Raw genomic sequence first — 26,824 nt, 5'->3', positions numbered from 1 at the left:
TTGCTGGGAGTTGTAGTCCGCCTGACTCTCTCCTACAGGAACGCAACCGAGTCTGCCGAGTCCGCAGAACTACGTTTCCCGTCGGGCATCGGGGCGACGCTCCCAGAGGCTCGGGCTTCTTCTACCTGTATTAGAAGCCGCGTGTGGCTGGATTGTTGCGACCGATATTCTGCCGAGTCGCCGTGATGCCGAAAGCCAAAGGGAAGAGCCGGCGGCAAAAGTACAACTATAACGTCGACCGCAAGAAGCAGAACAGGGCTTTCCGCAAGCGCGCGGCGCCCCGCATAAAATGGTGAGTGGCCGGGAATTGGGGTGAAGTGGAGGCGCCAGGTGGGCTTGGTGGAGAGAGGGCGTCAGAGAGAGAGGAGCGGGGCTCCTCTGGCCGACCAACCTTCGCGTCTTAGCCAGGTGGGAATGGGGCATGTTGGATCTCCGGAGGGCTCACTCACCCAGGACCGGTCCAAGGTATTTTGGCACCTGAGGTGAACCACAAAATGTTGTGCCCTCTCGGAGGCCCTGCAGAGCCGGATGCCAAAGGAAGAAAAATAGAATTGTAGAATTGAAAGGGACTCCAAGGGTTATCTGGTCCAACCCCTTCAATGCAGGAACTGGCCATCTCTAGAAGCACAGCAGAACCTGCTGGCTTCTGCACTGCCACCTTTTTTTCCAGCTTTAGCCAGTCACCGAAGTTAAAGCTGATAAAAGTACAACCCTCTTTGTTTCATTTTTGCCGTTACTGGCGAGAAAGGCTGTTCTGTAATCCCTTCTGTGGTGCCATGTACCATTTTTTAGCCTAAGGGTACATGATGCAGCCGTTGGGCTGAAGCTAAGCAGGTCTCATCAGCATCAGGATGGGTGACCACCTGAGAATCCTGTGAATCTTGAACTCCAGGAGGGAAGAAAGGTGGAATATAAACCAACCAACCAACGAAATACAAATAAGTAAATGCTGTACGGTGTTTTCTACATATCCTGCCCATGGAAGACAGAATGCTTTTCTGTCATTCGTAATGCTTGGGAGCAATTCTGGAGGGTATTGATTACACCAGATCAAGTACAGTACTGAATTGCCACTGGGCAAAGTTAATGGTACCGTAGTTCAAAGACCCTTCCCAAGCTAGACCTATCAGTAAATCAGATTTAAAAGTACTCCTGTGGAACCATGTGGTAGTAGACACCTCATATGTAGTAGCATTCTACCTACTTTCCATGTGTTGAAAGACTGCAGGCATTCAAGGAAACAAACAGGCTTCTAAAATTAATGAAATCAGGCATAACTGTCTAGAGTAGACAAATGTGGCTAATATTTTCTCTAAGTTAGTTGTGTGGCCATTCTTATTAGAGAGGGGAAGAACCCCTTCAAGAATGCTTAATATTAATGTATGATTCTTTCCTCCTCTCTACCCCCATCTCTGTTCAGTACCCAAATCCGACACGCCTGGGATAGGACCAAAACTGTAAAGCAGAACCTGGCAGAAATGGGCCTGGCTGTTGATCCAAACAAGGCTATACCTATTCCGAAAACAATGCAACAGGTGAGTAGTGATATGTAAGGTAAAGTTTCCAGGTTGGGAGTTCAGCCAAAACTGGGTTATATACCAGTTTATGGGTGATGGATGCAGTCCCAGCAAGACAATATGTACAAAGTGGCAGCTGCAGAAATAGCTGGGGAAATTTCTGAGTAAGGAAATGCTATATTTAAGACATAAGTCTCATGTGGTGTTTGGCTAGACACAAGGTATGCATGAAAGCAGTTGCTAAAATGTTATTTCAAACCTGTTTGTGAGAACATAAAAAGGTAGTATTTCAAACTCATTTACACTTTCCCACTTCACCCTTCATACTAGATACAATGGTCAAAATGATAAAAAACTTTGAGTCAGGGAAACCACGGGCAAAAAATGCTTGCTTGCTTGCTGCATTTATATCTTGCCTTCTTCTCCAGTGAGCTCAAGGTGGCACATATGGTTCTCCTCTACACAATAACCCTGTGAGGAAGTTAGGCGGTGATTGACCCAAGGTTACCCAGTGAGCTTTGTGGCCGAGGTGGGGGTTTGAATCCTGGTCTCCCAGGTCCTAGTCCGATACTCTAACCACTACACCACAGAGGTTGTATCATTAGAAGTCCTTTGAAACCATCAATGGGTGCTGCATAGATATTTTATATCTATGTCATTTTAAATTGTTATTGATGTTAATGTTGTATTTTTATTTTTAGATTTTATGATTTATGTGGAAATTGTTTTTCATTTGGTTTTGCATCTTTTGATGTGTTTTATTTATTGTTTATGACTTTTGTTATGTTGGTAATTATATAAATCTTGGCATGTTGTAAGCCGCCTTGAGCATAGTTTCAACTATGGAAAGGCGGCATACAAATAAAATGATGATGATGATGGTGGTGGTGGTCAGAAGCGCAAATGGTCAGATGGAGAGTTTGGTGAATTCCAAACCTTGGGATGTTTCCATGGTATTTCTGCTGATCTAGTAAAAATTTCCATCTTTCTGTGGCGCCCTTGATGAGGGATATATTTGACACCCCACGAGAGGTGGTCGACTCTTCTTCCTTGGAGGTTTTTAAGCAGAAATTGGAGGGCCATCTGTCATGGATGCTTTAGCTGAGATTTCTGCATTGCAGGGGGTTGGATGAGATGATCCTCTGGTACCTTCCAACTCTTAAGATTCTATGATCCCAACGTTCCTTGGAACATAAATTGTGTGGGTTTGTGAAAGTACTGCAGAATGACTTTCCTAATGATAACTTATTCTAGGGATGCTACCAAAATTTGAGTTACTTAGTAGTCTGAAATGACTGCATTGGTGAAGTACCATTGCATCATGTTTGCCTTAAGTGTTATTGCATTTGCCCTTTTGTGAAAGACAAATCTAGTGAAACTTTGTTATTCGGGTGCTTTTATCTTCTCCAATTAATATTAATGAGAATGATGAAATTAGAAAAACAAATGGGGTGGTTGGGAATCCTTTTAAGTCCTTAAGGAAAGATAAAAACATGCCAGCTAAGGCATTTATAAAGTTAGATAGCATTTTAGAGCATACAAAGCAATGCATAATAAATGTATTGGTATAAAACATGATCTACCATGTCTTTTAAAATGCAGGTGCTGAAAATGGAAGTGGATGGACAAGAAGCAAATGTGAAAACTGTGCGGAAGCCATATGTACTAAATGGTTGGTAATAGCTTCAGATTGGCAATGAATATGTTGGCCTGATGCCTCATACTGAAACCTTTTACCTGAACTGTTGTAACTCTAAATCCTGAGAGCAACCATTTATCCTATTCAAATTAACTGCAGTATTCTGGAGTGTATCAGCTCTCATTGTCAGGGAAACACTGGTGATATCATGCATAGTCTTTTGTTGTTGTGAGCGGGTTTTATAACTTGGAGGCCACTTCTATCTGAACCAACCCACCCCCTCATCCTCTGTTAGACCCCAAAGGCTGGCCGGCCACAAAAGGAACACGCCGCATGGCGAACTGCTGGTTTGCAAGAGGAAATATGGGTGACCTCAGTGATCCTACTAGTTGAATCTAGCTGTATTTATTCTGCTCGAAAAAGGCCACACAGGGTGCAAAAACGCTTCCCTCTTCTTCACTGCCTTTTCTTTTTAACACTTAAAGAGTTGGAATCTGAGGCCAGCCTCCCAGAGAAGAAGTCAGAGACGCTCTCCCGAGATCTTATTGACTATGTCCAGCACATGATCCGGAGCCATGGTGAAAACTACAAGGTAGGCACTCTTTGTTATAGAAGCTCCACAGTGAATGGTTGCAGCTGCTAGCATTAGAATGCCCAATTTTCAGTATTTCCTGGTTTCTCTGTTTTTTAAAAAACAAAAACTGCTGAGCTCACTCAATTCCCTGTTTGCTTCCTTTTTTCATCCATAGTGCTTTCCTGTACCCTGAGCTGAACTCAGTCTACATTTTCTGACTGCACGCCTGTGGTTGTAATTTTCCATTTGCTTTGTGCACAGCCACTTGTTGACTCTTGGTGTACAGTATACTGCTTGCTTTCTGGGTGTGGGAGGCCTCCTTAAGGCTGAGGTAGCTCATTACAACTTTACTCTTCGCCTCCTAGGCTATGGCACGTGATGAGAAGAACTATTACCAGGACACACCAAAGCAAATAAAGAGGAAAATCAATGTATATAAACGCTTCTACCCTGAGGAATACCAGACCTTTGTTGCCTCTCTGCAGCCAGAGAAGATGGAACAGCAATGATTTTACTCACCAAAGAAATGGGCAGAAGCAGCTGCACCTATATTATTTCAGATGCTAGTTTGCCCTCAAGTGACTTCTGGTCAGGGACTGAAATGTTGGATCTATAACTGTCCCCTTTGAAGAGAGAAGATGGGAAGGTGTTTATGTAGATGGGACTTTGTCTGACCTCTAATAGTTAGAGAGCCCTTGCTGCATTCTGCTTGCACCATCTTAGCTTTGGGATAGATCCTAGTTGAAATAAACTTCTTTCCCAAACCCCCAGTCAGTAACAAAGCACAGCCAAAGGATGTTTCCTGTTCTTGCTGTGTGAGTGACAAGCAGCTTTGCCAAACCATCTGGAGAACAGGTGGGGAAGACTGTCCTAAGGAAATTTTGGTACATCACCCAGCTATGGAAACAAGAAGTCGTGGTAAACCAATGTAATCAAAAGTCAGTATGTTTTCAAGCATTCTTTTATGAAGAGTAAAATATTTCCCTTTCTTTTTTTAAAAAAGAAGTTTCTTTAAAAAATTGGTCTCTTACTATGGGAAGGTGTCTGTTTCTTGGCTTTTTGCAGCTATAGTATTTTAAGTCCTATTTTTGTGTATCAGCAGGTCTACCTGTGAGATGACATTATACAAGTACAAAGGAAAGCTGACCTTGGGAAGACTCCTATGAAAATACACATACAGAGAGAGACCCCTTAACTGTAATTATGTACATGTATTGGCAGTGGCCTTAACACTCCTTGAGTTCTGCCTTTCTTAACAGCAATAACACATGACGCTGCTGGCCCTGTGATATCTCTAGTTACATAGAAAACACAACCATATCCCTTACAGCTGAGACAAACAACTCAAGGTTTATTTGATACAGTGGGGAGGGGGGCATAGTGTAAACAGTTGGTCACCAATTATCCATTTCATACAAGCAAGAGGAACTTAGGGCTAAGAGCCACAGGCACAAACAAAGCTTCCCATAACCTTTGATGGGACAGGAGAGGTGATCAGGTTTTGCAAAAGGAGTGTAGCCCAAGCTCAGGCAGTACTGCTGTTTTCCTGCTGTGAGGAAAGGGAACAGGAAGTTGGCATGTGTACTGTTTGAGAAAGAGCACACAAGGGTTGGGTTAACTCTGCTTGTAAACACAAGGTCCCTCTGCAGAACTGCCTGGCTGAACATGTAAAACTTTTCCTTTCTCTAGAGGTAAGATTGGCATTTTGTCTGAGACCAACTTCTTCCACATCACGGGCAGCCCAAACTCTGAGGCCGGCCCTTGGCATGTCCCAGCCACCACTATCTGACTGTATAGTTTCCAGTTCAGGAGGAATATGGATTATATAGGAATGAGTCCTGAGCCAGGTGACTTGAGATCAAACATAGCACCAAACTGAGAAAGGGATTTGCAGCTTCATTAGCCTGGGCACAGCAATTCATATTAGGTACCTCAAATTTCCCAGTTCCTTCTGCAGCTTTTCACTGAAATTCACAACTCTTGCTTTCTTCAGAAAGAGATTAAGGGTAGTAATTCACTGGGGCTAACTTGACTTTGGAAGTTGAGCAAGGACACTTGGAGCAAGAAGCTAGTGCCTCAGAAGCACAATTGGTCCAACATGCTTAGGCTAAGGAAATGGCTGTAATTCAAGGGCATGTAGTATGTTGGAGAGGGATCAGCTAAGCCATCAAGTTGCTTATCAGGTATGATAGATTTTATTGCACTAATAAGTAGCATTTAAAGCCCTAACAGCCATCAGGGACACCTCAACAGAATAGCTGCTTGCACATGCTCTGCTGAGATGCTCCTTTAACACTCACTCTCAGACTAGCCCTCATGGCAGTTTGAGACGGTACATCCTGTTCCCCACTAATTGCAGTGAGGATTTAATAGTATTTCATAGGGGCGCAGTCAATCCCCAGCTTCTCAAAAGGGCAGTGAGGGATGAGGTATTCCAGCCTGCACAGGGCAGACTTCCTATAGACCTGCTGTGTCGAGTCTTGAAGACAAAGTGATAGTTCTTAGTGCAGATATTGACAGTGCCATTCCCTAGGACTTTCAGCAGCCACCCCCAAGACTACTGTATTATCCCCATGGTCAGTATATTTTGCCCCTGTTTTAGCCAAGGTCTCGATGGTTATATTGGTGGTAAGGCTTCTTTCCAGAAGGGGGTTTAGTAAACACCTAAAAAATTCTTTTGAGGACCTGGAAAGCCTGTTTCTCTGAGGATAAGATCTCAAGAAGCTAAGAGGAAGCTAAGAGTTGGCTCCATGTGGCTTGAATATCCTGGAGATGTTGAAGAACCTTCAGACCTGAGCCAGGAGTTTGAGCAGCAGGTTCTTCAGGTGGAGAACACTGTTTGTGGTGGTCAGGCCAGCATCAGTAGCACTTGTGGGCAGAAGAAAGAATTCCCTTTGATGTTTCAGGGTGTTCAGTGCCAGCTCCTCGTGCAATTCTGCCACACTCAGCGCATCACTCTTGTCCTAGAGTGGATATAGATCACAGGTTGAACAAATGACACCACTTCCCCACCCGTCCTTAAGAGAACTGTATTTAAACACACCTTTAAATCTACTTTCACTCGTTCTCAGACAAGAATCTGCGTGAAAAGGAGAGCTGGGAAGGAGACAGTTATACTTGACATTAAATGCTTATGACGACACCATAAGCTATCCAATATACTTAGTCATGTCAGTACAAGCAAATGATATACAGAAGATGTCAAGCACACAGACAAGATCTACATTGCAGGGGGTTGGACTAGATGGCTCTTGGGGGTTCCTTCCATCTCTGCACGTTCAGGGTTCCATCTCCAGATCAGGGGTGGGGAACTAGGCTGAATGTGGCTCTCCGGGCATCTCCATCTGGCCCTTGGAACTCTTCCCCAGGACACATCTCTCACCAGCCCTGCTCTGCACCTTCCTTGTGTGCATTTGCCTGGCTAGAATGTTATCACTGAACTGTGATAACGCCTCTTGCTTGCCTGGCTGGAGGATGGAGAGATGTGTGTGTAAACACTGCTAACCTTTGTGTGGCCTACTATACAAAATATAGCTTCTGCATTGCTTACTATATATCCGTTAACATGGCCAGTTTTGCCTCTGGCCCCACTCCACTCAAGCACACACAGAGAGACACAAAGACCCAACTTTCCCTTGCAGCAGGCAGGTCTGGAGAGATGCAATGACTCCTCCCCTCTAGAGATGATGTTGCAAGTTGAGGATCCTGCTTGTCTCCAGCAGGAGGAGTCATCCCTATCAGCAATGGTGTCCTGCTCCATCTGGTAAAAGGTTCCTCTGCCTTGCTCTAGTCTAGACCCAGTCTTTATCAACTTTGGATCCCCATAAGTTGTTGGACTACAACTCTCATCATTCCTAGCCAGAATGTCCAGTGGTCAGGGATGATGGGAGTTGTAGTTAAAGAACATCTGTGGGCCCTAGGTTGAGAAATGCTTTTGTAGATAGTCCCAGGTGAAAGAAGAGGCCAACCTGTTTGTTAGCGAGAACTATCAGAGGCAACTGGGGGTCCTCTGCTAGCAGGCCATGGAGCTCCTGTCGGGCAGTGTGGAGGCGCAGGCCATCTGCAGAGTCCACTACATACACTAGGACATGGGCTTTGCTGAGGTAGTGGTTCCAGTACGAACGTAGATTCTGGCTGCCACCGACTGAGACACAAAAAGGACCAAAAATAAAAACCATACATGTTGAGTATATGGCATGTTTTCGGCACCCATCCACTGCCAAAGAGGTGCATGGAACACTCAGTTCTGTTTTAGGCACATAGAACTTCTAGTAAAACCCTCCCCCCCTCCCCCAATATTTGTGATGCAATGACTTAGAGAGAATTCCTTGCACATTTCCCTCACAGCAATGATACAAGGCCACTTCCAAAGTTCTCCCACTGTCCCAGACTGCCTTGCTTCCAGGAGGCTGTGGTAGGACTTACCCTCCAGGAGGTCCATCTGGAGCCCATTGGCCTGCAGTTGTGCTGAGTTGAAGCCCTGAGTGGGTGCTATGTGCATCTTGGCTTCTGTGCTGCAGATATAGTGGATAATGCTGCTTTTTCCAGCCCCATCCAAACCAAGGACCAAAATCTGATACTCACAGGAAGGTGGCTGAAAAGAGAAGAAAGGCTTCGAGGCACAGCAGTAGCATAGCTGCAGGAGGGCCTTTCATGACTGGCAGCCTCACCTGTGGCTATTTGCCAAGTCTGTAAAACCAGACTTCATGTTTGGGTTGTGTGTAAAGCTGTTATTGTTAGGCTGTCGGGGAAGGTCACTTAGAGATGAAAGAGATGGATAGCTTTGCACTGTTAGATGCAGTTGCAACAAATGTTCTTAGATTAAGCATCCAAACAAGGAAGATACCAGCCAAATTGAAGATCAAGCTATTTTGTGTACTATACACAAACCTATGTAACCTATGGAGCAAAAGTTCTTAGATTAAGCATCCAAAAACAATATACTTGATCCTGATTCTGTCTTCTGAAGCACTAGCTACCTCTCCCAGTTTGATGTCAACTGCAAATTTGATGAGCATCCCCTCAAATCCTTCATCCAAGTTGTTTATAAAGACCATTGGCCCAGGACAGATCCCTGCAGTCGGGGGGCCCCCCATTTATCACTTTTTCCCAGGATTACAAAGAACCATTAACGAGTACTCTTTGAGTTGAGTCAGCTAACCATCTACAAATCCACCCAACAATTACTCCATCTAGTCCACATTTTACCAGCTTCCTTGCAAGAATAGGGGGAGGGGGGCTTTGTCAAAAGTCTGAAGCACTATGTCCGCAGCATTCCCCTGATCCACCAAGCTTGTACCTCTATCCTCTATGAAAAATGAAATGAAATTCTTCTGGCATGACCTGTTTTTGAGAAACTCATGCGGGGTCTTAGGAATCACGACATCTTTTTCGAAGTGCTCATGGACAGGACTGTTGAATTATCTGTTCTAGGACCTTTCCTGGAATCACGACCCCATCTGCCACATCTGACCAGTCCCCCTAAGGCAAAGGACTGATCTGGATGGATCCAAACATATTCCTTCCTTTTAGCAACTGAGCTGCAATTGTCCCAGGGGGAGGCTGACAGAGTAGCACTGGCCTTGAGTATAGGGCGCTCCCAGCCTCCACCCATCTTACCTCCTCGCCTCCGGGTGCGTTGCGCCCCAGCTCCGCTTCCAGCTGCTGCTCCCAGCGCCCCCTCCAGCCGATGCAGCTGTCGTTGACGTCTCGGAAGTAGATCTTCCAGGCGATGAAAAGGAGGGAGCCCAGGGCGGCCACCGCTGCGCCCAGCGCCAGGCTCAGGTGTCTGATGGCGCCAGCAGGAGCCATTGGCGAAGGAACCGGACTGAAACAACTTCCAATCAGGCGGAGAGGCAACTGCCACAACACCAGCAGCGCCTGACTCCGAATGAACCCGCACAGAAAAGTCCCCTGCAGGCTCCTGGGCTTGCCTTAAATCCGTGTGCTTCCTTATTTCGCAAGTTAGCAACCTGGGTTGAAGAGGCTTGTGTACTAGCAAGTGCAGCGATCCACAGCAGATGCGCCCAGCTGACCAACAACAGCCTCTTGTGTGTGTGTGTGCGCGCGCGCTGCTGACTCAGTCTAACCAGAGAATTTCCCGGCCGGTGGCAGCATCAGCCCCAGCAAACTGCGGACGGAGTCCGGCTGACGTCACTCTCGGCCTTAAAGGGGACTTGCTCTGTCTCTCCACCTAGTAAGATTCCCCGGGAGCGGGCGGTGGGTGACAGAGAAAGAGAAAATGAATTGCTGAGCGTAATATTGCCTTACACCAAGGCGGAATTCTCACTATTGCTGGATTGAGACTGCCGTTATACCTGACCGCTGGTCATGCTGCCTGGGAATACAGTAATGGGAGTAATGGGAGCTGGGGTCCAATGACATCTGTAGGGCCACAAGTCCCCCTACCCATGTCCAGGGCTGGCCCACCCATGAGGCACGGTGAGGCAATTGCCTCTAGTGGCAGGATCCACAGGGGCAGCAGATCTGGATGCAGATCTTTAATTCCACCTTGTTCTTGCAGTATAACTTCACTAACCTTTTCTTCCCTGGTGGGGAGGTGCCATTTTGTGGTTCACCCCAGAGGCCAAAATGTCTCAGACCAACCTTGCTCATGTCTCATACCAAGATGACAGGACATTTTGCATGCAGAATGTCCTGGGTTTCATCTTTGGCATCTCCAGGTAGAGCAAAGGGAGAAGAAGCTTGCCTGAAACCCTGAAGAGCTGCCTCTGGTCAGTGTAGACAGTACTAACCTAGATGGACCAAATGGTCTGAGGGTTTGTCCATGCCCAAGCAAAATGCAGATTGGAACTGGTCTGCCTCTGAGGCACTGCCATGAAAATCATGTTGGCGGCATCCTGTTCTCACAGTGGCCAAACAGATGCCTGGCACACAGGACCTGAGCAGAAGAGCATTCTCCCCTCCTGCGGTTTCCAGCAATCAGTATTCAGAGGCAAGTTGGATAAAGCTGGGCAGGTGTGATTTTTTAACTGTATTTTTACAGACATGCCACAGTCTAGGACTCCTGCCCGAAAGAAGTATCAATTCTCAGGGCAAGTGGATCATAGGAATGGGTAAAAGTAATATCACATAGGGGTCCAGGGAGCAGGTAGACTGATGATTCTTATCTGGAAGCCCCGTGTTCCTGCTATGTATATGAAGCTAGTTAACTTTTGTAAACCACCTTGGGAGGGCTTGATATTGAAAGACAGCACATAACTGGTATTGTAGATAAATAAATATTGAAGGGGAGGGAAAACATCTGAAGGGGGGAACTTTCTTTTTTTGTAAATGTTTTATATTATTATTTCATTTTAAAATGTACATAAAACAAAGAGAACAATGATAACAAAAGACAAAAATTAAAAGATGAAAAAGAATGGGGGGGGGGATTTCTGAGGAACCATATTGTCTTGAGGGGAAGAGAGAATAAGAGAGAATAAAAGAGAAACAGCTCCTGCCCACAACAGCCAGGATAGGGACTTGATCTCAGACCCCTCTCTTCATTCCATTGTAACACTGTATTATTATTAGTGTTTTTTATTAAACTCTGAGCAGCCTCTGAGAAGTGTGTCATGATTCCTAAAGGTATATTTAATAAAGGAGTCATGGTACTGAATCCAGCCCATTGCGGAAAAAGCACCATTTATATGGGGGGAATAAATTGCCATTTTCAGAAATATTTCCATCTCTCTTCTCTGACATATTTGCATTAAAAAATAAAAGCAACAGCATTATTTGCTGGAACTGCAGTGTCAAGCAGATACCTTGCCTAACAACAATCCTTTGATGATTCAGGACACTCAGTAAATTCTGACTTTCCCAAAGGTCACAAAACAATACTGCAATATGTGTGCAGTTTCCTTTGTTTTCTGTATGGGGTTATTGGGATGCAACCCAACCCTGCTTTCAAGGGCTTCTCTGCAGCTATAAGTGCTAAAGCTCAATGGAAAGTGGCTGTTGCCCTCTCCCCTGGCCCATGTACTCTAGACTATGGAGTTATTTTCTCTCTTTATCCTGAAACCCTTTAAAGAAAATCTAAATGAGAAAGAGTTAAGATTGTTAGTATGCATAGTTACTGAATTGTCTTAAACTTGTTATATTAGTACTCACCTTTTGCATCTGTTTTGTTTTACTTTTAATTTGTATTTTCAAAAAAGGTTTGATAGATAGATAGAGGCTACTAACCCTGAACATGTTCTACCTCCACTGTCAAAGGCAGTATGCTTTGGAATACAGGTTGAATATTAGTACCTTCATATGAAATCCTTGTGAGCCCTACACAAATGTTTGCAAGGTTCCAGTTCTTCTAAAGGTTCCAGTTCTTCTAAGTTCTCTTCTTCTAAAAACAACAACGTTACTTCTAAAGTTCCTACTTTTTTCTTTGTGCTGTACAGAGATTAAAAGACAAACCGGCCCCTTGCCTTCAAGCTCACAAACTAACAGACATAATACAAAAGGAAAATGTAATGGGGAGGGAAGAGGAAAACAAGAAGAAAGGCATAACTTATTGAAGTTATATAATTGTTCTGGACAGTTCCCACCTCCACTGCCTTTAAGTACACATGCATACCAGGGCTTGGCAAAAGTTGCCCCCTCCACATCTCACCAAACTTTCGTCTGCTGCAAAGAGGTGTGTGGGTGTGCATGTGTCAGGGACTTTGGGGTGGGAGCAAATTACAGCCTTGAAATGTGGCTTCAAGGTCTGTCATTTGATTTGTAACTAAATTGCTTCTGTATTACAGGAATACACTGGCAATTCAGCAACGTTACGCAAAACTAGAGCACAAAATCACAATTCCCATTGTTTCATAACAGGCCTTCCAAGCATGACTAGCCTGGTGGAAAGGAGAGAACCAGCAGGACATGATTATATCTAGATATAAATACTATAGGAAGAACAGGGAAGACATACTGGAGTTGGTGTTGCTCTGGTTGTTAAAGAAAGCATCAAATTAGCAAGCCAGAAATCCCCAAAGGGGCAGATTCCTCAATAGCACTGTGGAAATTACAGGCTGGTTGGCTTAACGTCTGCCTTGGGGAAACTGGTGGGAGGTATTGTTCAAGATAAAACAACCAATCATATAGGTAAAAAAGGTAAAGGACCCCTGGATGGTTAAGTCTAGTCAAAGGCGACTATGGGGTTGGAGCACTCATCTCGCTTTCAGGCCGAGGAAGTCGGCGTTTGTCCACAGACAGCTTTCTGGATCATGTGGCCAGCATGACTAAAGCACGTTTAGTGCAACGGAACACCATGACCAGTCATCTAGAACAAGCTGTGCTGAAGCAGAGCCAGCATGAGTTCTGCAAGAGTAAGGCCTGTTTTATTAACCTACAGTGGTACCTTGGGTTACATACGCTTCAGGTTACAGACTCCGCTAACCCAGAAATAGTACTTCGGATTAAGAACTTTACTTCAGGATGAGAACAGAAATCGTGCTCTGGCAGCGCAGCAGCAGCAGGAGGCCCCATTAGCTCAAGTGGTGCTTCAGGTTAAGAACAGTTTCAGGTTAAGAACGGACGTCCAGAACGAATTAAGTACTTAACCTGAGGTACCACTGTATTAGTTATTAGAGAGTGTCAACAACCATATAGACAGAGGTGATCCAGTTGACACAGTGTGCTTGGATATTCACAAAGCTTTTGACTGCTTAGTAAGCAGATACAGGACAAGAGGAATACTGTACATATTATTGATTAGGAATTGATTACATAACAGAATGCAGAAACTAGGAGTAAATAGATAGTTGTCTTGATGGAGGGTTGTAGAAAGTGGAGTCCCCCAAGGATCAGTATTTGGACTTGTGCTTTTTAACTTTTTTTTTTAAAAAAAGATCTAGAGTTAGAGGTGAGCAGTGAGATGGACAAGTTTGCTGATGATACTCAGTTGTTCAGTCATTAAAACAAAGGATTGCAAAAAGCTTCCAAAGGACATCTTCAAACTGTGTGAATGGGTGGTAAAATGGCAAGGGCAATTCAATGTAAATAAGTGTGAACTCATGCATGCTGGGGCCCCAAATCCTATTTAACCTATACACTTATGGAGTCAGAACTGGTGATGACTAACCAGGAAAAAGAGTGAACAACTCAATGAAGAAGCTGACACAGTGTGTGGCAGCGGTGAAAAAAAAAGAAAAAAAAAGAAAATATCATGCTAGGAATTATTAGGAAAGGAATTGAAAATAAAACTGCCGATACAAGTACAAATCTGTGGTGCAACTGCCCCTGGAACACTGTGTACAGCTCTGATTGCCTCACCTCAAAAAGGTTATTTTCGAGCTGGAAAGGTTTCAGAAAGGTGGAACCACAATGACCCGAGGGATGGAGCAATACCCTTATGAGAAAAGGCTGCTGCATTTGGGGCTTTTTAGAGGTGACATGATAGAAAGATACAGTGCCTTTTTCTGGGGGGACACAGGGGTACACATACCCCAGACATTAGGTTGGCCTCACTGAGGGGCAGTATTTCAATATGAGTAGGAAAATGAGAGTACCCGCTAAACATTTTCTTTTTAGAAAAAAGCACTAGAAAGATATAAAATTATGCATGGAGAAAACGAACCATTTTTCTCCATCGCTAGTAACACTAGAACTCGTGGACATACAATGTAGCTGAATGTTGGAAGATTCAGGACAAAAGAATGTACTTTTTCTTCACACAGCACAAACTATGGAACTCGCTCCCACAGGAGGCACTGTGATGACAACCGACGTGGACGTCTTTAAAAGAGGATTAGACAGATTCATAGAGAACAAGGCCACTGTATATCAATGCCTGCACCAGCCCTCCGCTCTGCCCGTCTCCGTTGCCGGAGCCCGTACACTTCTGAATACCAACGGCTAAGTTCCCTCAGAATTAGTCTCTCCAACGCCGCGAGATTGAACTCTCGCGAGATCGTTAAGCTTATATATTGCGCTCCCTCCGCCAGCGTCCTTTGAGTTGCACGTCGTCAGCCGCGTTGCTGCTGATCTGGCTTGGCCTGGCTTGAGCTCTTCCTCCCGGCTCGGGCTGCGCCATGGCGCCTCCGGATCTCGTTGACCGGCGTCAGCTCGCGGGCGGCCTCCTCCGCCTCCTGCTCTCGTCCGACTCGTGGGCGCAGCGGGCCTGTTAGTACCGGGGGAACCCAGTCCGGGGGCTGCGGGCGGCCCAGGGAGGTAAGAGAAAGAGGCGGGCGGGAGGGCAGGCCGGCCTTGTTGTTTACGGCGCATCGTGGGCGGGATAGGCCGGTCGTGGAACCGCCGCAGACCATCAGGAGGAGGCTGGGCTCGGGGATGAAAGGCTCCGGCGGAATTTATTTTGCGCGACACCTTCCCAGACATCTGCTTGGAAGAGCCTGAAGCCTACAGTATTTAGAAAATACCTGAACTCCCCCCCCCCGGGACAGGGCGGGACGTGGACGGAAGATGCTGCTTGTGGTGAAATCTGAGGCAACCGCTTCTTTTTCTTAGGGTGCCATCCTAAAAACACTTACTTGGGAGCAAGGCCTATTGCAGGCTCCGTGAGACTTGCTCTCGAGTAAACATGCAAAATTATATTAGACGCGTTTTTAATCTCACTGCATGCGTTTTGTAAACTAACGCCTCTCTTTTCCCTGTCGGTGTTCAGCCTAACTATGCATGTCTACTCGGAAGCAAGCCAAATACTAATACTCATTTACTGTTTATACCCCGCCCATCTGGCTGGGTTTCCCCAGCCACTTTGGGCGGCTCCCAACAGAATATTAAAAACACGATAAAACGTCAGACATTAAAAACTTTCCTAAACATTGAGTTCAAAGGGCTTTACTCTCTGGAAAGCGAGTATAGGGTTGTAGCCTAACCTATGAGACGGACCTGTTGCCTACACTTGTCGGTGGTGTGGCTCCCTCCCTTACACACTTGCTTAGGGAATGATTGTTAGTGGACTAAACCTTTTGAGCCTACAGCAGAACTTATTTTCTTTGCATGTTGATGGTTGTTCAAAGTGATTCATAATAATATGTAAAGTGCCTCAACAGTTAGATGTTGTATACAGTTAGTATGTTAAAAACAGCCCATGCCACTAGCCCCTGCATCCTCTCTCATTATTGGAGGAGGAAGAGAATAGGCTCACTTGGATTTAAACCGCTTGCTTGGCTGCAAGAAGTAGCAATTGTTGGTCTCTAGTGAGAAATGCTGGACAAGACTTAAGTGGCCATTTGGACTCTGTGCCTCTTGAAGCTGCATTTACAGCATCTGTCTACTGTTAATTGCAACCATATGGGAGAATATGCTGGCATGAGCTAGTGGGTGTTTGTATGGCTGCTTTCCAGGTCAGCAGTTTCTGCAGTTGGAAGAAGAATAAAATGCTTAGAACTGGCCAACAGGTGATGGTTAGAAAAATTAATGTAAATTACATTGTGGCATCTTATTTATATCTCACCCACTCTGATAACATTACTGCTATGGAGGCTATATCTATGGCAAGTCTGCATTTCCCTCATGTAAATACCTACCTCTCCTGAGTTATTTGATGCTTACCTTTGATTGTCTGGGTAAATCACCAGAATACCTTTTGAGACCATTGCATTTTATTAATTCAAAGGTAAACTACCACTGTTGATTGCTTTATATTGTGCTGGAAAACTTCCCATTGCCTTGAAACCAGGTGCCATTGTAGATTACTTAGATGTTGATTGAGATGTGTAGTGTTCTTTGACCCTGTGTTGTTGCCACTGCAGTAGGAAGGTCCACAGTCTGAATTCCATTGTTTGAAAGCATGCTAGTGCAAGTAGATAAATGGGTACTACTTCAGTGGGAAGGTAAACAGCGTTTCCATCAGGGTATTCTGTTGTTCCAGAAGCAGTTTAGTCATGCTGGTCGCATGACCCGGAAAGCTGTCTGTGGACAAATACCGTCTCCCTCAGCTTGAAGTGAGATGAGTGCAGCACCCCATAGTCAACTTCGACTGGACTTAATTTATTTACTACTGCAGTCCAAGTATGCTAATTTATAACTTCATATTTATATTTTATATTTTTGCAAGTACTTGACAGTCCAACTGAGTGACGGTTTCTTTGGTGTGGTTGATGTACATAGTGTCTAGTTGAGACCACTTCAAATGTTAGAGAATTCCCACATAGAATTCTACAATGGAAGGATCATCTAGTCCAGGAGTGGCCAACTCCCAAGAGACTGCGATCTACTCAAGAGTTAAAAATTGGCAGTGATCTCCCCCCTTTTTGTGGTTCAGGTCAAAGTTGTTGAGCTTTTATAAGGAGGAGGAGGCCCGTTTTTTAAGAGATTCAGGTCAAAGATGTTAAGTTTTTTTTTTTTTTTTTTTTAAGGGAGGAGGAAAGCACCGTTTTGTGGGGGTGCGGGGCTAAACTGTTGAGCTTTTTTAAGGGAAGCCAAAGTTGTTGAGCTTCTTTGGGGGAGCCAGTGCGCTCACAGCTGTCTCTGGGTGGGCTCAAACCACCAACCTAATGGTTAACAGGTAGATGAGGCATTTGAGCATTGTGCACTATTTTCTCCTTTATGAAGGTTGAAGTGGCTTTCTGTCAGTATTGAATTAGGTTATTATGAATACAATTTTACTGCAATTGTAGATTGTCTTACTTTAGTAAAGATTTATTGCTTCTGAATTTTTGTCAGTCTGTCTGCATGGAAGCTCGTGAGGATGGTTTGCTAGTTTCAGCATCAGCAACAGAATGGTCCTTTTTTGACATCTTTCTCTCATCATAAGTTGTGGTAAGCTCTATTAGTTTTTTTTCTTATAAAAAACTTTGATTACAATGATACGCAGGCTGATTAATTTAAAATGAGTTAGGTCATAATACCTTTTCATTGCTTCATTATTTAAATCATCAAAATAAATGTTAGACATCTTGCTAGCTTTATAAGCAAAGTAAAATATGTGGCGCTTCATTGACATACTCTAGTTTTATTATAAACCAGGATCCTTTGCTATGGTGTAACTTTTGCAGATGAAAGTACCCTCTGTTTTTATTAGGTAACAGCAATACTGTTCTGGATTTCCATATAGTGAAGCACCTGGACTTGCAATCATGGCTTCAAGACGAACAGATGCTCCTGGTAAAACTAATTATCTAAGTAAATGTGTCGGGTGTAAAAGTGTCTAGTGGTAATTGTAACAAATATCATCAGGCCCTTTATTCAAATCTCCCAAGTCTATTTGTGTTGTCTTTATGAAGGTCTAGCTGTACCACACTAAATGCAGACACACATAAAGATCTGACTCTGCTCTAGAGAGAATTGTAATTGCGCTTCAACAATACATCTGTTGGTGACCTAGCATCTTATGGTTGCAGTTGTCAGTTTTCTTGCCTGCTAATAACCAACAACTGCTAACTAGATAATGATGAATTAATTACTAAATTGATGGAGTTCTCCTCTGAGATGAATTCTTCCATCTGTTCCTGGAAGTAGTTTTTCAGATTGCCTTCAGGATTATGTATTTCATGCTACCATTACTTGACTTTTAATTTGCTATTGAGTGAATTTATTGAAATCCGATGGTTAGTGTGCCTATTTACCTCAGTATGAGTGAAAAGGCTGTTTGCCATTAGTTTGGGAAGTCATCTCAGCAGGGATGGAAAATTCTTCAGATCCCTATGAAATCGAATGACCATCCTAAGTACCTAAACATTTTCTAGCCTGTTTTTTTTTAGGTTGTGTTTTCTGGGGTTATTCTGTTTGAACATCTTTTAATGAAAAGTTGATTACCTTCCTGATCCTAGGTGTCTCATGTGGGAAAAGATTCTGAATAAATGCTTTAGTGCCAGGGCTTGGGTTTTAGTAATTCTGGACTAGATAAGTGCTTAAATTAATAGGCAGTAGACTTTTTTGAGTAAGTGTTTCTAGGAGCTTTGGCCCTAAGAATTTCTAGCTCTAGTAGCACCTTTAGCTCTCTAATTATTAGTTGAAATGGATCAAGTGCATTGTTTTGATCAGTAGTGGTGAACCAGTGGCCAATGGGCTTCATCCAGTCCACTAAGTCTTCTCCAGTAGCCCCCAATTCCCTGACCCAGTGTGGTGCTGCCTTGAGATTGAGGGGGGCATAGTACACTAATGGAATTTCATCCTCATAGTACTGGGCAGAGAGGTTGAAACTACCCTCACAGCTATTGTCAATTTCATTTTTCACCTTGCTTCCTGTTTGTGTGCGTGTTCCCTGGTATGCATATGGTGGCTTGTGCACAGGTGCTCTTGCTTGCCTGCTATAAGGTGGCCATGCCTACCTGTGGCATGTTGCCCTGACGGAGTTGGAATACAGTGATGTGGCCTTGGGCCTGAAAGAAAGTTAGTTACATCACAATGTTCTAAAATCCTGTGATACTGATGCTAGAAGATCATCTTAATGAAATAAGTGCTAATGTGATCTGTACTACTTGCTTGTATAAAGTTGACATTCTAAAAGTGCAGCCTACTGTGAAATTTTCATCTCTGTCCTTAGCTATTGAGCATGGCTCTGGAGGCTTTCTAGGAAAGATGTCCCAACCCATTGGAATGAACCGTCGGACATTCAGTTATGATGATGCCCTTGAGGATACAGCACCAATGACCCCTCCTCCTCCAAATATGTCCACCAATATCCTGTGGAAACAGCCAGTCGTCCCAGAACGCAAATATGAAAATATTTCCAAGGTATGCAGTCTCTAGAGTGACTATAGAGGTGGTATGAGGTGTCCAGTAAATACCACTTTTAATGTCCCACTGAAGACGTAAATCAACCACTGAAATTAACTGTGCTGAGGGGCATCAAATTTGCCTTGCTTTGGTCTTCTGGGTGTATGGGGTGTTAGGGGAGGTGTAGTACCTCTGGTGGAAGATGTAGTGTGCTCCTTCTGGGGTACTTTGTCCACCTTTGGTTCCCACGCTGCACTCAGCTCTCACCTGTGGCTCCTAGAAGTTATCAGCATGTGACAGCCACACCCCGGGAAACAGCTTTGACTGGCCGGCTAAACCAGGTGAGGGTAGCTGAGTGGTCTCAAACCCTTGGTGAGTTAGGGACTTCCCTACATGTGAATACAGGCTCTGGCAGATTGAGCGGACAAGACCCAAGTGTCAAGAAGGCAGTTTCTGCACGTGCTGTAGAGGGAAGTGAGGGGCAGGTGGAGCTCATCCACCTAGGAGAAGGAAAACCCTGATCCTCAACCTCTGCTGCCTTGCAGGATATCTTCAGGGAAGAAAAAGCTAAGGGGTAAGCCCCACACAAAACCAGAACGTAGTCCCTAAGATGGTTGGTTGGCACCTTGTACGCCGCCTCCTGGCAACTCCTGAAGCCAAGCTGGTACCAAACGTATTGCTCTGCTTTCCTTTGGACCACTTCAGCAAGGCTGAGAGTAGGGTCTTGTTGACTGGGCAGCCAAGGACCTCCATACACATTGCCCAGGCTTGCACCCCTGAGAGGTCACTTCAGTGCTACTAACAGCGGCTTGGCTTCGCTCCAGAGGCACACTCCATTTCTCTCGAGTCAAGCAGATGCCAATAATACAAATGCTCTTCTGATACTTTTTATAGCAACAATTATTGAGGGAGAAACACTCATTTTCATTACAATGGCTGTAACTGGTCAGAACTGGTGAAATGTCTGACAAAAAGAGTGTAAGTGTCACAATGAAAAGCTGGTATGATTTTTTTAAAAAAACTATAGATTTTTACTAGGGTTAAATGGCTGTGGGTGGCTGGCAAGTAACAGATTGTGACCCTGGATTTACTTTTCAAAAGCAGGGAATAATCGGAAAGCCATAGTTGTTATCTTATGAGGAGAACCAAACTTGGGGGTTGGAGTTATTTTCTATGCAGGAGAGAATATTTTCACCTGTTTTCATGGGCTACAGAGGATCTGGTTTTTGGTGAAAATAGGAGTGATCTCTAGCTTCATATAATGATATTTTGAGATTGATTATCTGCTGGATGCAAGACCAAAGATTTCTAAATACTATACAGAATTAAAATGTTATAGATGAGAGGGCAGAAAAATGGCAAGAGCACCATGTTCAATCTGTACAGTTCAAGTATGATTCCAGGACTCCTTCCCTTGAGGATCAGGAGTAGTGTGTGAGTTTCTCCTAAGGTAATTTTGCCCCTTTCTCCTCAAACTGTCAATGGCTTCCTCTGCACAGGATGAGGAAGGGGAGACTAGCATGCATCCATCTGCCATTACCCCCTCATCTTCCACTGAGACTGTGAACAAGGTTCCTGTAGTGAAGGCCAAGGCCACCCACATCATCATGAATTCTCTCATCACAAGTAAGAGCTCTTGTGTTCCTCTAGTAGGCAAGTTACCCTGGAGATCAAATTTTGCAATATGGTTTATTTCCCATTACCATGTGGGTTATTTTAATTCTCTGTGATATAGTTGTCTGTTCAGAAAGGCCTCCAAAAAGATTGGATCCCCTAATGGAAAGGGTCAAACAAAATGCTGTAAGAATGAATTTGATGCTCTACCTCCATATTCTGATCCTCTTTAGTACCTAAATACTAGCATGTAACCTAAGGGAAACAGCATGAAAATTTAGTTCTTCTTAAGTCCTGCAACACTTCATTATGTGTTTTGTGGTAGTGGGACTGTACTGCCAGCTCTTACTTGTTAGCTTGGCAAACTCATTCCATTTGTCCAGTCAATGTATTAAAATGAATGGCTGTGGAAGATAATTTGTTGGCACCTATGTATGTTTAATTGTAGCTGTTAAATCTTTTGGGAAAACTAAATACACACTTCCATTGAATTTACAGTGAATTAAACAACTTCATTAGGTTGCTAATGGTACATTTCCTCCTCCTACTAATGGGCAGATAACTGGCACATAGACAATATGCTTGAATCAGCATGCTTTGGATGTGGCATATATATTTCACCATTTTGAGTCTCTTGTAGTTTTTCTGTTTTGGAAGTCTAGTGATCACAGCAGAATGGAAGTCTAGTTCAGGCATATTACTTTCTTACAGTAAAGCAATGAAGGAAACTTCCTTTTATGTTTAAGAAATAATTCCTGGAAACATATTTTATTAATATTTAAAGATAGCCGTTACAATTGCATAATTTTTCTTTAAAAAAGCTACTAAAGGACAGGGTTGAGGTTTCTGCTCTGAATAACAGTAGATTGGAGGAAGGCATTCTGAAGATGTTCCTCCTAAACCCTGGTGGCTTCTTTTTGGGGCCCAGCTTCTGATTATGTATGAATTTATGCTGCATTCATGAGAACATAACAAAAGTTGTCGCAGTAAAGGTTTAGAACAGGGATGAGGAACCTACCTGTGACTCAAGATAATGTGCTACTGCTTCCATCAGCTAGCCAATATGGCCAATAGACAGTAACAATATCTAACAGCACCTGCAGGGCCACATGTCCCCCATCCCTGGTTTAGAAAGTCTGGTTCTGGAACCCCAAAAATACAGTGAGCTCACTTGTAGGAAGAGCTCAGGGCAATGGAAAACATTTCTGTATAACCTTTAGCTGATTAGACAATCTATGGCCTTTTAAATGTGTTTGTGGGAAGGGGACTATTTATATTCTCCACCTTGTGATCTTTGGGTGAAGGGCTGTATACAAATTTAATAAAAAAACAAAGCAATCCTAGATTATTTTACTATACTGGTCTCTCTTTTTAACTTTAGTCCTGTCCTCCCCTTCCAATCTGCTGGAATGATGAAAGTTCCAGAACATTTTTTAACTGTGCTGTGCGTTGCTCTGGCGCTTTATAATAGATGGCTTAAAGAAATCTCTCCCTCCGTGCTTTATCTTTTCTAATAACTATAAAGGCTATAGGATATTGCCTTTTAGAACTTTGTTGCAGGCCGTAGTGTTTGTGGCTTGTATGAATGTGTCATGTTGTCCGTTCTAGAGCAAACTCAGGAGAGCATTCAACGCTTTGAGCAGCAGGCAGGGTTGAGAGATGCCGGATACACTCCCCACAAAGGCCTCACTGCAGAGGAGACTAAATACCATCGTGTGGCTGAGTCACTCCATGTAAGGTGTTGGGTCTCACTGTGCTTTAGTAGTGAATTCCTTAAATTGGTATTGGTTGTAAATTACTACTTTTCAGAACTAAGTGTGGAAAGTTTGCTAATAGGTGCCATTGGCACAATAGAATCAAGGATTTTTCCGGTTTGCATCCTGTTTCAGAGTTTGTGTTAAGAGAGCTTGAATCTAGTGCCAGTTAAATATAATGTATTGAGTTCTTGATCAGTACCAGTGAGGCATTGGCACTGAAAGTAATTTATGTAAATTATTTATTTCCCTGCACTAAAAGCCTAACTTTCTGAGACTGAACATATAGAATTTACTATTACTGGGAAATGGGTGCTATGCCTTTGAAGCGGAATACAAAGTTCAGTAATAGAGGGTGATGATTTGAAAGATGGTATGTCTGAGAGGTAGCTGTAATCAAGGCAGAAATGTCTCCATACAATCTTGCATGCAAGTCTCATTAATATGCTGCATCATGCTTTTATTAAGCTTTACCAATGAAAGAAACAAAATTAAACTGTGGCTGCTCGCTGTTCACTTGCTAGAATTGGAAAGCTTCCAACTGTACATATTTACCCTTTCTAACAGAACCTAAAGATGCAAAGTGGAGAGATGGCAAAAGAAGATAAACAGGCCTCTTCCGCCCAGTCCACTCCAAGCAGCACTCCCCAATCCTCTCCCAAGCGCACATACAGGTACATTTCCCAAGAGGAAAACAAAGGGCACTTAACTATGTGTCTAAATTAATAGGAATCCTAGCTTCCTTTTGGGCTTTGTGAATCCTGTTTGTGGAATCTGTCCAATGCTTTTTTGCTGTGTTTTTAAAGATACCCAGTCTTTCAGTTGTGGGTAGGTAATGTGGCTCACATAATTTTTTCCTGGATTTATCTTTTGGTGTAAACCTATGTGGAGTGAGAATTGTTCAGTTGGGATTAAATGTTTGTGGTAGTCAGATACTACCATGGTCTGCCTATCCGGTTTCAGTTCTTAATTGATTTGTTCTCTTCAGGGGTTGGTTTAGTCAGGGGTCCTCCGCATCCATCACGGGTCCTGAGCTTGCTGCCATGGATTCCGGTGGTGGGGATGGCGATAAAGTACCGTCTGAAAAATGGAGCTTCTTTGGACCTAGAGCTCTTCAAAAACACACAGATTCAGGTACAGCAACATTTTAAGAAAAGTCTTTATGTATTCAAAAATATGCATTCTTCCAAAAATACAGTCTTCAAAAATATGTGTTTATTTTGCAAAAGACCGGAGTAGCAAGCTTTGGCTTTAAAGACTAAAGGAGAAATTAAACATCACACTGTGGTAATTGTTTTGTCAAGGCAAGCATTTTGGCTTGCCAGAAAGAACAATCCCCCCTCTCCTCCCTTTGCATACTATTCCAGGGCTTCTCCTGATGCCCCCAGAGCCAATTTTGGGGTGTATGGGGAGAGGAGGAGGGAAAGCCCCATAGCACAAGTGAAAGCCCTTGTGCAGGAATTCTGCTGATGGGAGTCAACTGATGTATTAGTTGAGCCCTGCTCTAACGAAGAGTTAAAATTATGAAGAGACTTAAAAGTAAATGGGAAGAATTCATTGTCAATTGGAATTGGGACTACAGAAGAGAATGCATATATCAAGGTGTGGCATATAGTAAAATGTGTGTCCACAGCTTTCTGCAGTCTATGGCATAGAACTTGAATGCTGCATTCAAAGGTCGGAAAATCAAACTTTGGATTCAGTCTTGTACCCCCCCCCCCACCACATTATTTTGCTTTTGTAACAGCAGCGTTAATCCTAAATTTGTAGTTAATGTGGTTTTACTAAGTGTTAACTACTAGTGTTTTGTTTTGCCTTCAGTCATATTTGATAGAGGAATGTCTGTTCCATAGTTTCCCAATAAGCAAAGATGCTCTGCCTACTTACTTCTTTTAAGAAAAAATGTAGTGAATATTATTCTGACTCTTTAACCACCTGCATTGCTCCTTTAATGCTGATTTGCCAGAACTATTCCTGAATCTTCCAGTAACAAATTCTGTTCAAGGCAAAGTTGCCATAGATTATGTGCAAAAAGCTTATCACAAGGGATACTTGAGTTGCAGCTTTAGGTATAGCTTCCTCATATGACTGTCACTATAGGAATACACAAATATCTTTTCTTGACAAAGAGAACTGCCACATGCCACATGGTGGTTAGTGCTTGTTGTTGTTTAGTCTTGTCCGACTCTTCGTGACCCCATGGACCAGAGTACGCCAGGTTAGTGCTTAGAATTTGATGAAATGGCAATTGCTTACACAAGTCTTATTTGTGCTGTACATATGCACAGATGTGCGTAATGGTTTGCTTCTTTTGCCTTTCTCTTATCTCTTTTGTATCCTCCTCTTCTCTCAGGGGGCTTTACCGTCCAGGCCTATAAGGGTGCCCAGAAACCAACCCCAATGGAACTAATGCGTGCCCAGGCCACCAGGATGGCAGAGGACCCTGCAACTTTCAAGCCTCCCAAGATGGACATTCCAGCTATGGATGAAAAGAAGCGGTCCCCACGTTCTCATAACCTCAGACCCCGGGACATGAATGTGCTTACTCCTACTGGGTTCTAGAAACACCTCCACTTAAAAGGCAGGATGATCTTGAAATCCGATGGACTATATTGTCCTAGGGTGTCTTTCACATTCCACACATACAGTTGACATAGGAAGGTCTCTTCTAGGTCAGAGTTACAGACAGTGGTGAAACAAGATTTGGGCAACTTTCTGAATTTCTTGCTCTTTTTTTCCTTCCAAAGGTCTCTTATGCAGCAGCAAAATAATAACTATCTTGCCAACAGAGTTCTGACATGCAGTTCTGTGCTTCTCTGAACACCTAAGTTTTATAAAGGGAAACAATCAACTTACTGGACCTTTTTGGCTTGAATATTTGGGCTGCTGTTTGTGTAGACATCTACTTATTCATGCAAGATTACTGAAGGACAATGTATAACTTTCTAATATCATCTTTGAACCGTTTGAGGGAATCTAGCATCAACTGAAGTCTAATGTTCTGGTAAGAATATTGGAGAAATTTAGCACCATGCTTGAAAGTTGAAGACTCCCTGCTTGGCTATTTCTACATGTAAGAGATTCATGTCTTAGGGACCTAAATGTTTCAACATGAAAAAAATATCAGTACTAATTCTAGACTTGTACTATGAAATGATACTGTTTGTGAAGCCCTTTGCATCAAATGGGTTCTGCATACCATGAAGCTGGAGCCGCAGTAGAATGGAAAAGTTTCTTCATTCCTAGAGGATTTGTAGCTGTTTTCCTGGGGATTCATTTGGGAATTATTAGTAGCACTTTCAGGGGAAAGGATGTGAGATAATAACTATAAAGTTAAAGGGACAGTGGTTATGCTTATTTATATATTTCTTAGGGAGGAAGAGGAAAATAAGTCATTAGAGCATAGGGAAGATTTTAACCTAGCATCTCACCTTAGATGTGAACATAAGCATTTGAAAATTGTTGCTAATTGCTATTTGAGCAATCAGGCAGTGGAAGACTTGATGTGTTCTGTGATTGCTTGAAGACACAGGGGGCAGGTACTGTCCTTGGCCTAAACTCGTAAGTCACTGGTTGGCTTTATAGTGATGAGATGGCAATCTTGGAATATCCATTATGCAGATAAAAAGGTCCTTTGTTTAACAGCATGTTTACTGAGAAGTCCTCACTAATCTTTTTTTTATGTCCTAAATGGGATCTGTCCCCTTTCTGAACTGTGTTGTTTCTACAGATTGTTGGCAGTTCTGCAGCTGAGTGACTTGGTGGTGTCTCACTCAGCTTCATCTTATTTCTTTACTTACATTGACAACATTAGGACTTGTGCTTCAATACCACTGTAGCTTTTTCTGCCCTATTAGTCATCACCATTGCTGTGTGTAAACAGTGATCCAGCTTTTTGTTTAGTGTTAACTTATTTTGTGATATTTTGTGTTCATGTCTCTGTGCTTAACATCTCTGCACAATAATAAAAAAAACCTTAGAGAATGACTGTTGGGGATGTCAAAACAAAACAAATTCCTTCCAGTAGCACTGTTGGGGATGTGGTCATCACTGCAATGGCAGAATCTGTCACACATCACTAAGACTGCAATCTACATATCGGGGAGTAAGCCCTTCG

General features: G+C 43.4%; 3 protein-coding genes across 5 annotated transcripts in view; 2 read left to right on the top strand and 1 right to left on the bottom strand.

Moving 5' to 3' along the window:
• KIAA1191 overlaps nt 1-26,694 on the top strand; it is a 263,656-nt gene extending 236,962 nt beyond the window's left edge. Inside the window, exons 1-9 of one of the 3 annotated variants that reach the window (XM_081850248.1) lie at nt 15,989-16,690; nt 17,345-17,440; nt 17,703-17,785; nt 19,167-19,357; nt 20,839-20,965; nt 22,562-22,686; nt 23,275-23,381; nt 23,696-23,841; nt 25,061-26,694. In XM_081850248.1, coding sequence (XP_081706374.1) covers nt 17,758-17,785; nt 19,167-19,357; nt 20,839-20,965; nt 22,562-22,686; nt 23,275-23,381; nt 23,696-23,841; nt 25,061-25,269 — 933 coding nt within the window. In that variant the 5' untranslated portion in view covers nt 15,989-16,690; nt 17,345-17,440; nt 17,703-17,757 and the 3' untranslated portion in view covers nt 25,270-26,694. The other 2 variants (XM_081850249.1, XM_081850247.1) reach the window with 2 other exon arrangements.
• On the top strand, nt 86-4,721 carry NOP16 (NOP16 nucleolar protein). Its single transcript, XM_081850269.1, has 5 exons — nt 86-292; nt 1,421-1,535; nt 3,120-3,189; nt 3,642-3,748; nt 4,096-4,721. Exons 1-5 carry the CDS (start codon nt 186-188, stop codon nt 4,237-4,239), a joined length of 543 nt encoding a protein of 180 aa, XP_081706395.1. The 5' UTR covers nt 86-185; the 3' UTR covers nt 4,240-4,721.
• On the bottom strand, nt 5,062-13,049 carry ARL10 (ARF like GTPase 10). The gene is made up of 5 exons (XM_081850264.1): nt 12,086-13,049; nt 9,350-11,740; nt 8,156-8,324; nt 7,699-7,874; nt 5,062-6,693 (listed from the first exon to the last, which is right to left on the bottom strand). The coding sequence occupies exons 2-5, from the start codon at nt 9,539-9,541 to the stop codon at nt 6,517-6,519; spliced, it is 714 nt and encodes a 237-aa protein (XP_081706390.1). The 5' UTR covers nt 9,542-11,740; nt 12,086-13,049; the 3' UTR covers nt 5,062-6,516.
• Nucleotides 26,695-26,824: the final 130 nt, after the last annotated feature.

Source organism: Podarcis erhardii, assembly GCF_964252035.2.
Source record: "Podarcis erhardii genome assembly, chromosome: 2".
Classification (NCBI taxonomy): Eukaryota; Metazoa; Chordata; class Lepidosauria; order Squamata; family Lacertidae; genus Podarcis; species Podarcis erhardii.
This window is presented reverse-complemented; position numbering and strand designations above follow the sequence as displayed.